This window comes from Saccostrea echinata, unplaced genomic scaffold (assembly GCF_033153115.1).
Source record: "Saccostrea echinata isolate AGI-Se365-2 ecotype Australia unplaced genomic scaffold, CSIRO_AGI_Sech_v1 ptg000009l, whole genome shotgun sequence".
Classification (NCBI taxonomy): domain Eukaryota; kingdom Metazoa; phylum Mollusca; class Bivalvia; order Ostreida; family Ostreidae; genus Saccostrea; species Saccostrea echinata.
The window spans coordinates 31,059,988-31,072,500 of NW_026889758.1; the positions used below are offsets into that span (position 1 = coordinate 31,059,988).

At 34.4% G+C, this 12,513-nt stretch overlaps 2 protein-coding genes across 2 annotated transcripts in view; both read left to right on the forward strand.

Moving 5' to 3' along the window:
* The window catches only part of LOC133182209 (poly [ADP-ribose] polymerase 1-like), a 550,802-nt gene that overhangs the window by 47,861 nt on the left and 490,428 nt on the right, over positions 1 to 12,513 (forward strand). The gene's annotated exons all lie outside the window — the stretch shown is intronic.
* The window catches only part of LOC133182644 (uncharacterized), a 28,393-nt gene that overhangs the window by 2,737 nt on the left and 13,143 nt on the right, over positions 1 to 12,513 (forward strand). The window contains exons 5-7 of the mRNA XM_061317490.1: positions 90 to 166; positions 1,948 to 2,077; positions 2,173 to 2,321. Coding sequence (XP_061173474.1) covers positions 90 to 166; positions 1,948 to 2,077; positions 2,173 to 2,321 — 356 coding nt within the window. The remainder of the gene's footprint in view (positions 1 to 89; positions 167 to 1,947; positions 2,078 to 2,172; positions 2,322 to 12,513) is intronic.

Sequence of the window (12,513 nt, forward strand, 5' to 3'; positions counted from 1 at the left end):
TTCTTATACCTCGCTAACAAAATCTGAACTTGCACTTTTTTAAATGAATCTTTACAATTACTCTGAGTGTTTGGTAATTAAAATTTCAGTAGCCCTGCAGGACAAGCTTGAAGACATCTTTAGTAGCCAGACCTCAATTTTCAATTGTTCCATGCTAGCAGGCTACGTTAGTGTCGAACCCTAGATAAATCTTCATATTTCCCTCAAGATCATGCAATGAATTGTTTATTATAACGAATCAAGCCAATCTTTTAAAAAATAAACTCAAACTTTCAGATTTGACACTGCTCTCAATTTCACTTTCAATTGAATTGAGCTGATTTCAGAAAAAATTGTGTCCCCCGCTTAAAGAGAAAAAAAGAAGAGGGTGGAATAACTGGAAAAAATTAGCAGATGAGGAATAAAAAAAGGTCAACCTTCACCTCTCAGCCTTATCGTCAATAGGCGTCTTTATCAAGTTAAAGAAATTAATGATCAAAAGTTTCATTGCAAAAACTTACATAAAAACTAAAATTATTATCTGAAAACTATATATGCAATATATATTTCTGACCTTGACCTTTTGATCAAAATCAATATGGGTTTTTAAAGGCCATGGGAAGTTTTGGTATAAATTTTCATTGCAATATCTCTCAGACTTTTAAAGAGATTTGGGGGAAAATCTACACAGACAGAATGTATGAATTTATGACCTTGACCTCTGACCTTTTGATCTGAAGATCCTTAGAGTTCTTCTTCAGATCATGGGTAGTTGTGATTTTAAATTTTATCGAAAAGCTCAAAGAAAACTAAAGTCATCATCTGGAAAATGCATTTGCAATGTATTTATTTAATTTATGGCCTTTAGAGTTTTATTCTTGGTCATGCGAGAGTATAGATCAATCAGTTGCGTTTTATAGAAATATTATATGAGGTATTTAAGAAATAAACAACGTTATTCAGTGAACATGGCATTATGAATAGCAATAGCTCTGCTGGCATATTTTTCATGATGCGCATCATGGAATATGCCAGCAGAGCATTTGCTATTAATAACGCCATGTTCACTGAATAGTCGTTGTTTATTACTTATATCTGCATTCTGTGATGTCAAGAATATTAGAGGAAATCCTGGCCTGCATAAGGGCATCGGTGCAGGCTTGTCTCCAGTGAAGAAAAATATGACAATAAAATTAGTAAACCTGATAAATAATAATTTATCCACTTAATAATTTATCTTCAATAAATCACATACAATATATATGGCATTTACTTATTAACCAGTTATCTGGATACAAACCGCGCCGTCCTCAAATTCTTAATTTTTTGTTTTGATGCTGTTGTGACGCGCCATGACGTCACCGTCATCGAAACTCTCTGAGGAAAACTATAAATAAAAATATTATGAAAAAAGAGAAGGTTTTTACATTGATTTTAACTTAAAAATGTTTTTCCTATGTTTTTTTAGATCTTAAAATTCTTTTTAAGAGTTAAAATCGTTCTTGAAATAGATACACTATTACAGAAACGCTTTGTTTGAACGTAAAAAAAAACCCTAGCGTGAAGAGTTATCGTTCTTTGCAACAATATGCGTAAAAATGAACAAATAAATTAAAAATATAGAGCTCTATTTATTTTGTAGAAAGTTTTATTTTACAGTTAAACACGTTGACCAAAATTCTTATTTTTTTTTTTTAAATTAAAAACACGTCAATCAATAATCTTAATCATTTTAAATGTCTTTTTCCCAGAGGATTGCATTAAAAACTTTAATTTCTTTTGCACAACTTTCCATATATATACTTCTGATTGTGTTGTAGAAGTGGAGTAGCTTGTACTGGGCCAGTGTACGAAACGAACTGCCCTTATAGCAGAAGTTGCGTTCATGGTGCTATGAACGCAACTGGTGAGTGCAGGTTCATAGTGGGAGAAAACAGAGAGAATGCAATTATAATAATATATTTACAGAACGGGACTGTTATAGTAGAGCTTAACGTCTTTTCCGGACGACCAAATCCCATCGCTCGAATGGTGAAAAGACCAGTTCAACGAATGTTAGCCTCAAGTAATCTATTGACACAATCTGCCTTGCCCAACGGTAAGATTAAATGAAAAAAATGTTCTCTTATGTCCTTTCATATTACAAATAAAGTCGTAAGAATCAAAATCTGACATACCTATCTATGTTTTAAGTTTTGGGGTACCGCGGGTTCACGATTTATGACCTTGAGAATGCAACGGAAACCAGATTCGTCGCAAGAGGATCGGACATATCAATAGAACACCAACTACTAGAGTGGAGTGCAATATCAATAGGCATACAACAACATTGCCGACAGAAGGTACCTAATATACGCTGCATTAACTTGCAAATATTACAAGGTAGTAATAATACACACATGTATAAATCTAAACAGGTTAAAGTAAATTTACTTGGTTACGGCTTGTTTGCTTTAAGTAAAAATCACCCCTATTTTCAAAATGGAACTAAAATGCAGTTAAGCAAGATTTATTGTTAAGTTTTGAAAAGATTGCGGACAACTCTCTTTTCTTTACGAATCGTGTTAAGTTTTAATATCGACTATAAGCAGTGGTCATTCTTCTTAAGCGCATACTAATCTGTAACATGTTATGGTCATTGTGCATACCTGAAATAATGGTACTAACTTGGCAAGTATTCCCCATAAATGTATTGGAGCAATAAGATCAATTTTTTAAAGTAAAATAATTTTTAACCTGTTGAGGAACAGTCCACCTTCTTCGCCACCTACATCTGATAATTGGCTGCATGCAATGGATCAAGGAAATTTCGTTGACATTACTTATTTGGATTTTAGCAAGTGTGATCACTTTGATCCCATATCAATTAGAGAACACTTGCGGACAAAAAAAAGTACCGGAGAAGAAATTTTGAAAAAGGAAAAACAATATGTGCCCAAACTTCGTTTGGGGAACATAATTAGAAAACTCTAATCTTCATTTACAACTTTCCGGTTATCCCCTTGAAGACGTTAGAATGGAGAAATTATTAGGTGTTCACATTGAACATACTCTTCAATATAGCTGTCAGGGTTTTTTCGGTTTGTTTATTGTTTAACGTCCCTCTCGAGAATTTTTCACTCGTATGGAGACGCCACCACTTGCCGGTGGAGAGCTACAAATTTTGACCTATACTCGGCACTCAGGGCCATTGAGCAGTGAGGGATCTTTTTGGTGCCAGCACCTACTGCGACACGGGACCTCGGTTTATACGGTCTCATCCGAAGGACCGGTCTCCACGTCCCACAGTGGGATTCGAACCCGCGACGTACGGATCAACTCCTTACTCCGCGACTCTGGAGCGAACGCTCTAACCACTGCGCCACGCGGCCGGGCGACTACCTGTCAGGTAGATGCAGTTTGCAAACTCTTACATATAAATTATTTACTCTTCGAAAATTAAAAAGTTCCTTCCACTGCATACTTGAAAGCTATTTTATAATGCATTTATTTTACCATCAATTTTATATTGTTTATCCATTTGGGGTAACTATATCCTCAAACGCACATCGATAGAATATACAGACTTCAAAAAGGAACAGCTAGGATTATTTTAAAGGAAATATGATGCACATTCAATGCCCTTATTTAACATTTTAGGCTGGTTAACGGTATATGAACTACTGTATTTACAGAAAAACATTCTAATGTTCAGAACATTTCATGGTATGTCTTCTGATTATATACATGATTTTTTTTTTGGAATTTCAAAGTTCTGGATCATACACGTTACACGTTAGACAAAAACCTAAATATAAAATAAATTTAATTAATAAATCTTTACAATATTCAGAGGTTTTTATTCCTTCTCTTGTAGCGTAGTGTTTATATTTTATTGTCTCATAAGTGTGATTTGTGTTTATTGTATACATACAGTGTATATGTATTATAAAGAAGGCCCTGAGGAAGACTGGTGCTTGCACTAATCGGGTTACCTTCTATAGATAAAGTATTATTATAATTTAAATCATGGAGGACTCTTGATTATAGAATAAAAATAAATCAATTCTTTGAAAATCTTCTCTGCCTCTGGGTATTAAGTAGATAAACCAAGTGCATGGTTATGATGAGCAAGGGTGCATCTTTCAATTGTAAAATTTGTGGCTCCAGGATCTGGTGTTCGAGTGTATAGCGCTCTATAGATCAGATAGTGAAAATGCAAAAATTCTTTCAAGGTCAATAAAATAAAAATAGAATTGTATAAGAATGTTCATAATAAATGATACAAAAGATTTTTCATAGTATTTAATGGTCAGATGATTGTAAATGATAAATAAAAATGAGACAAGAATTCCTGATTTTTGTACATTTATTGTTAACGTTCTTGAAGACTAAGGGAGGCCAGTTTAAGGGGGAATGGCGTGGGTTTACTAAAAGTGCTCAAGCAAATAAATCTACTTGAAGATTTATTACCGAGTATTAATCTAATTATTTCATTGATCAGTATTTTTATGTTATTTAGTAATTCTAACGATCCATACAGTGTTGTATTATACTGAAGTGATCGTTGAGGCCATTGGGTCTCTTGTTATAATTCTACTCCTGCTGTAAGTTTTGTTTTTACCTCATTTATATGAATAATACTTCAATTATAATGTCATGTTACTTTTGCACCAATGTCAACCGTTTTCAGAATGTGACTATGATTGTTTGATAATGTTACTAATGCCTGTGCGTGTTTGAATCAATTTTGTTTTTGCAAAGATTTAGCATTAATATTTGAGTATATAGCAAACGTACAGTGCACTTATTGCATGGTTATAATGAGCAATGGTGCCTCTTCCAAAATTGTGAAATTCATGGCCTCATGTTTAGGGATTTCGGTGTTAGGGTGGGACTCCATTCAAAAGTTCTTTAAAAATCTTAGTAATTGAAGGGCATTATGAGTAAGGATGCCTCTTCCAGATCGTGAAATCCATGGCCCCAATAGGGGTTTTTGTGTAAGGGAGGGGCTCTATTGATTTTAAGAGAAAATACATTAATTCTTTGAATATTTTCTGTGCTCCTGGGTTTTTAGCAGATAATTAAGTACACGATTGTGATACTGTGATAAGCAAGGGTGCTTCCCCCAAAATTGTGAAACATGGCCCTTGGGACAGAGGTTCTAATATAGGGCTGATTCTATTGATCATAAAGTGAAAATGTATTAATTCTTTGAAAATCTTCTCTCCCCTTGTATACTTAACAGAAAAAGTGCTTGGTTGTAAGTAGCAAGGGTCCCTATTTCAAAATGTTGAAAATTCTTGGCCCCGGTATGAGGATTTCTGTTGTTAGGGCACGGCTCTACCTCAGTATTTATTAAAAAGTAAAAATGCATAAACTCTTTGAGAATCTCCATCTCTGCTTCTGGACAACTACGAGGCAAACGGAGTACAAACCTGTAATCAGCAAGGGTATTTTTACCAGATTTGTGAAAAAATTGGACCACTGGGTCAAGTGCTTTGGTTCTTGGTAGGTCTCTATTGATCTTGTAAGGAAATTTGTGCTTTACTGAGATAAGTTTTTGTCCCCCGCTTTCACTGAAAGTATGGGATATTAATTTGGGTGTGTCTGTACGTCCGTCTGTGTTTATGTCTGTCTGTAACGCTTTCGTTTCCGCACGATATCTCGAGAACCCTTTGAGCTTTCGCAATGAAATTTTGCATAGCAACTCCCTATGGCCTAAAGAAGAACCCTTTTGATTTTAAGGTCAAAGGTCAAGGTCATAAATTCTGTCTCTTTTGACACTCGTTTCCACGCGATATCTCGAGAATGCTTTGAGCTTTTGCAATGAAATTTTACGTAACAACTCCTGTGGCCTAAGGAAGACCTCTTTTGATTTTGAGGTCAAAAGGTCAAAGTTCAAGGTCGTAAATTCATAAATTCCATCAGTGTGTAACACTTTAGTTTCCGGGCGATATCTCAAGACGTTTTTGAGCTTTTGCAATGAAATTTTATACCATAACTCCCTATAGCCTCTCTTGTCCCTCTCAAAGTATCCCACCCCGTTTTTTTAAATTTATTTATTGTATTGAAAGTCGCTTGGCACTATTTTTAGCACAGGGACATGTCGAGAGTTATTACGTATAATACAGGTTGTCGGCGGACTTTATATTCTAATAACATCTATTAGAACTGTTTATTAAAGGCTAAATTAGACAAAATTTATTGTGTAAAATTTTGACAATATCAAACGTGAAATGTAAACATTATATGTGACTTAATATTGCATCTAATTTGTTCTATAATCAAGTACCTCCGTGGTCTAGTGGTATGTTGCTCGCTTAACAAGCGAGAGGCCCTGGTTCAATCCCCGGACGATTATCTTTTGTTTTAATGGGTTTTTTTTTTATTTACATGTACTAAAGGATACTATTTAACATGTGAAATGAAAAATCTATTATGTCTGGCGTCATAAAATCATTATTACACTGTGATAAATATTCTGTATATAGTATATGAAAAAAAATCTTCTATACACATATTAAAGAATAAGCAATCAAATCTTTATATCCATATTGGCTTTTTTTTTAATTTGCTACAATATACATGTATACATTTAATAATTCTACAAATACAGGGGGGGGGGGGAGTGTGACCCCTGCCCCCCCCCCCCCCGAAACTGCGCATGCTCTTCTTTTTTCACTAAGCGGGGGACACAAATTCTCTCAATTAGCTTGTTTCCCTTGCATTTTACCTATGATTATTATTCACTATAAATAGTGTTGTTGATAAGTCAATTGAATAAAAGAATTACACAAGATTTTTAATGTATTTTTATAGAGGAAAAATAACGCACTGTAAAATTTCCTTTATTAACAGTGTTAATAAATTTATGAATTCAAGAGACAGTTTATTCATTTATTTATTCCGAGATCAGTTCACACTACCAGTAGTTATACTAGGGTTGATCCAAAAGTTCATGGATTCTTTCTAAAATTTCCCTGTGATTTGATTGATACAAACAATAGACATATTTAGAATCTAGATCCATTATGCAACAATAATGGAAAATTTCACCACGTTCCAATTACTATTAAGGTCACACGAGCTATCTGAACATGAACAGTTGAAAAATTCGGAGGAGACTTCGACGTAACGTCAAGTTACACGTGTAGGTATATCACGTGCGTTCTACGAGCATCTCATCCTCACGTTCAAATTGACTTAGAAGTTCTACAGAACACATCATTTTTTTTACTCCATTTCCGTTCTCAAGAAAAGCCTGGCTATCCCTCTTGCACCCACTTTTTCATATTACAATCATTTTTCAAAATACTCCCCGTCTTTCCATATGATGTTTCGATTTCAGTAGCAATGTCAAGCACAGTACGTTGGCGGTCCACGTCCATTAACGCTTAATTTGTCTACATGGGAAAAATTACTCTCCAAAAGGCGACCACACCTTTCATCAACCTCCATTGAAGTACTATTTTCCTTAAATTTCTAACGCCACCGGAAAACCATTTGCTTACTGCAATTTTGTTCTGTATGTGTCAGTAGTGTATGCGTTTAAGTTAGAGTGTACACAAGATTTTCACAAAACTTATTACTTGACCAAATTTCGACGTTGTCTAACGATGTCATGATGAACAACAAATCATCCATTGATAAACTAAATATCCAGTAAAATTTAAAAAAAAAACCTCTCACACAAAGGTTTTTAGAGGTCAAGCAATCATAATAATTACGTAATTTTCCTTTTATATGCCACTTGCCGCGTTTTCCCCTCACTTTTAGTATTAAGAATTGAAATGATAATGAACGTATAAATGTTTCCCTCGCATTTTTAAACATCTGTTTCTATGGCAACTGCCAAAGTGTACCATCATTGACATCTAAAATATTTTTTTATCAAAATAAATTCAACAAGTGTATATATTTTCGTCCGTAATTTTCAATCATTTCCACTAATAAATAAATAAAATATTAAGAAATTCTACGAACTTTTGGATCAACCCTCGTATATTACTTATAGTCTAAAGTTATTACGAGTTGTATTAGTCAATCAATTATTTAAACTACCACGCTCTCCAAAGATAATGACCAGTATTTAAAACAGCTACATGTATTTTAATAGCTAAAGCTGTATGTATTTATTTTATCAATCAAAACACAAGGGGCGTGGGTTTTGATTATGCGTAATTTACATTACCAATGCGGGTACAAGTCGCATGAGCATTATTAGTTATCCAGGTCCAATCAAGGGTGTACGGGGATATCGATTTACCCCGGGTTTTAATCCATACACCCTGAGGCCGAAGGATGTATGGAATACAACCCTGGGTAAATCCCCGTACACTCTAAATTGGACCTGGATAACGAACTTATTTCCTATGTAACCAAATAAATTCTTTGTAAACGAGTCCAATCAACTCTGTTTCAAGCTATTGACAAGATTTACTATAGGATTAAAGGTTCATTTTTGCAGAATTTATCCATGTATAAACTCATGCCTTTGTACTCACAAACTGAATAAGTGCGACAAGTGCGAAGCACTTTTATGTAAAGTTTGTGAGTACAAAGGCATGAGTTTACACATCGATAAATTCTGAAAAAAGAACGTTTAATTCTTATAATTCCAATTACGAATTTTTAAAATTATTTCTGTTGAAACCTCCATACAATCTGTTATTTCTGTACAGCGTAGGAATACTTTATGCCGCGATGTGGAAATGAATCGCAATCGAGATGAACGTCGATAGAGTTCAACATAATTGTCAAATCATTTAATGAAATAAGCTTATAAAAACTCTTCGAATATTGATTAAGTCAACAAATATCGTAAATACAAGTAGACTTCAAAATAATTCGTCCTTGACCATGTTGACAATATAACGACAGACGCTCTAAAACGAAAGTAGCAGACCGACGACAACCTTGATTTGCTCTGGTTTGTTCAAAACGGGAAAGAATATAGGTTGTAGAAAAATGAATTTGATGCTAGTAAGGCAAGACTCTAAGGTACGTTTCTCTTTCCTATCACAGCGCTACCGAGAACTCTGAGCTGATTTGTTTTGTAGGCCTATTAGGAACGTCGAGAATATGACTTCAGAGATTTAAAATTCACACTGGTGATCATAAACATAATATTCCCGTCTGTCAGTCCTGTATGTCGTCAGTTTTGTTTTTATTTAATTTCAAGTTTCTTTAATTGTTTAACTAATACACAGAATAGAAGTAACGATTTGTTTCATTTTTTTTTTACAATAAAAGCTAGGTCAAGAAAGTAGTTCTGATTGAGAATTTATTGATGTGTAAACTTTTTCTTGAATTTGTTCTCGTCCGATCAAAACACAGGAAATCAAGAAAAAAAATTAAGATTGGAATTCTTACGTCCTACAATGCATCGTGACGTCATGTTATTCGCTTTTTATCATAGAAAAACTATGCATTGAGACGTCACGTGTTTTACCCCCGGCTCAAGTCGGGTGTATGGAAATTTACACCCGACTTTGTAACCAATCAAAGCTCGTGTTACAAGCTACATAGGAAATAAGCGTGTTAGTTTTTATCGATATTTGGTAATAGGTGTATTTGTATAAATTTTATTTATTCAAATAACTTTTGGACTTCTTGTAGACAAAAAATAACATTATTTTGTCAACGTAATGCATTATTCATCGTGTTAAGGTGTTAGCATATAAACAAGTGGAAAACCACTTTCTTATTCCTTCAAAAAGGAGAATCTGTAGCTTAAAACGGCAACACTTATTGTGATAGAACGCAGAAAAGTCAAAGCGTTTTACAGCAATTAATAAATCTAGCAACTTTATTTTAACCGAGTATAGTATATGTAGTGAACACATCCCACTGACGGACATTATTTTACTTTTTAAGACAGAGTTATCAGTCTAGTTATACTTTTAAATAATTTTCATTTCGTACAAATTCACCGAATTCATAAAACGTTGATCGTGTCCGAGGAGAGAAAAATGTGAAAATTACAAGTCGTGAAATGAATCTTTTATACAGTAATACAAAAATAACTATTGTTTTGAGTGGTTAGAGCGTCTGCTCTAGAGTCGCAAAGTAAGGAGTTGATCCTTACGTCGCGGGTTCGAATCCCACTGTGGGACGTGGAGACCGGTCCTTCGGATGAGACCGTATAAACCGAGGTCCCGTGTCGCAGTAGGTGCTGGCACGAAAAAGATCCCTCACTGCTCAATGGCCCTGAGGTCAAAATTTGTAGCTCTCCACCGGCAAGTGGTGGCGTCTTCATATAAGTGAAAAATTCTCGAGAGGGACGTTAAACAACAAACAAACAAAAAAAAAAACAAAAAAAAAACTGACAGCTATATTGAAGAGTATGATCAATGTGAACACTTACCTAATAATTACTCCATTCTAACGTTTTCATTCCATTTCATTTCTATTGTTTTGTAGTCTGCATGTTGGTAGCGACAAATAGGAGTGTTTTGGCACTACTAATGAGTAATGGATAAACTATTTTGTTGGTCCCTGATCATCTCATTTTTAATTCTTGCTTTTGGGCAATATAGCTTCATCTCTCAGTTTACTCTAATTTTTTACTTCTACGGATCTTTTCAGTGTTCTGTTCAGTTGACCGTTAAGGCCCATGGACCTCTTGTTCTCTTAATTTAATTTATTATATTTATTATATATTTATCAAAAAGCGCATTTGATAAACATTTTCGCCTACTCTAGTAGTAATTACTTGCACAAATTTAAATCAAAAAATTGTCAAATAATCTAAGTTTATACGTGTGTAAACTCAAATTACACAATAATATGTAAATGTTAATAATTTTGCTTATATGATAAATTTGAAGTCTTTGCGCTTGTATATACTGAGCATATAATAAATATTGAGATATCTACCTAGTTAAAGATTACAAACTGTTGACAGACTACCCTTAACCAGAAAAAAAAACATCTTTAAAATAATTTTATTTCGGTGTGACTGCACTTCATCAGAATGCATTTAAATAAAATTTTGGTTAAAATTGAAAATGATGTATATTTACTTTATATTCTATTTTGCTGTTAAAATGTGCTGTTATGATAAATATGTATGTATTTTAAACCTTTATGATCAATTAGACTAAAATAAAGTTTTAAATTTTTGCAAAAGAAAGGTTTCTGTACTATGGAATGTATAGTATTATATAAGAAATCAATTTTGAACAGGACGACAATAATGCAATAATGTAATATTGCTTCAATCAAAGCTTCTAAATAGTTCTTCCATCGCAAATATGAACAACAGAAATGTATAAATGTTCTTTTTTCTTTCATTGAATTTGTTAATTAAAATTTTGCCACAAAAATTTCCGACATCAAAGTTGCAGCTCATATTACTTTAAATTACCCATGATCATTCAACACATGCTTCTCGAAAAAGTATGTGGTTAAACTAGATGAAAGCAAAGCCATTTCCAGAAAAAAATAAAACTCAACAAATATTCGGGAATTCTCTCTCTCTCCTCTCGTTTTTTTTTTTTGCGAATCCAAAGGGGGTTGCAACCCCGTAACTCCCCTCTAGATGATAGAGCACCTTCTCCGTGGCAGGTGATGCATCTTCACACCATATCCGAAAGTCTTTACTGCCGAGGGGGGATATACACTGTGGCAAGTGGGACTCTTTTACATACACTATATGATTTTAACCCCCAACTATCTCACTTTTATCAGAAAATATAACAGAGTTCCAATAATTATTCACTGTTAGTTTTCTTTTCTCTCAACACAAGGCAACATGCCTTTTCCTGTTAATCTCCGAAATGACCAGCTTTTCCTAAAACTTGTCCCTTTAAAACGTGATTACATTAAAATCTTTGGACTGTTCGTGGGTGGACAGAGTCATTATCATCAAAGCTTTCATTAAATTCATATGTAATGTCTTTGTAAACTCGTCCTCTCTTAGTATTTTTCTTTTTGGTATTTATATGTCTGGTTATCAAGTTCTGATCCCATTTTCACAGCGTCCGATAGCGTCCTTTTCTTTTCTGAAATTCCAGTCTGAAAACGATAAAAACATGCAGCTGATGTGGTTAACTTTTTAGGTCACCTGAGTCACTCAGGTGACCTATTGCTATCCGTTCTCGTCCGTCGTCGTGCGTCGTGTGTTAACATTTGAACATTTTTAGCTTCTTCTCTGAAACCGCTTAACCAATTTCAACCAAATTTGGCATATAGCATCTATGGGTGAAGGGGAACAAAAATTGTGAATTTCATGGTCCCTGCCCCGCCCCCCCCCCCCGGGGGCCTAAGGGGTGGGGCTAAAACCACCAAAAATAATGCAATCTTTAAAAATCTTCTTCTTTACTCCAGGACATCAAGCAGTCAAACTGTTTGCATCATTGTAACAAACATTGAGCCCTCTACCAAAATTGTGAAATTCATGGCCCCAGGGTCAGGGGTTCTGGCCCCAGGGTGGGGCTATATAGATCATATAGTGAAAGTGCATTATTTCTTTGAAAATCTTCTTCTCTGCTCCTGGGTATTAAATAAAGTAACTTAGTACATAGTTATGAAGAGCAAGAGTGCCTCTTC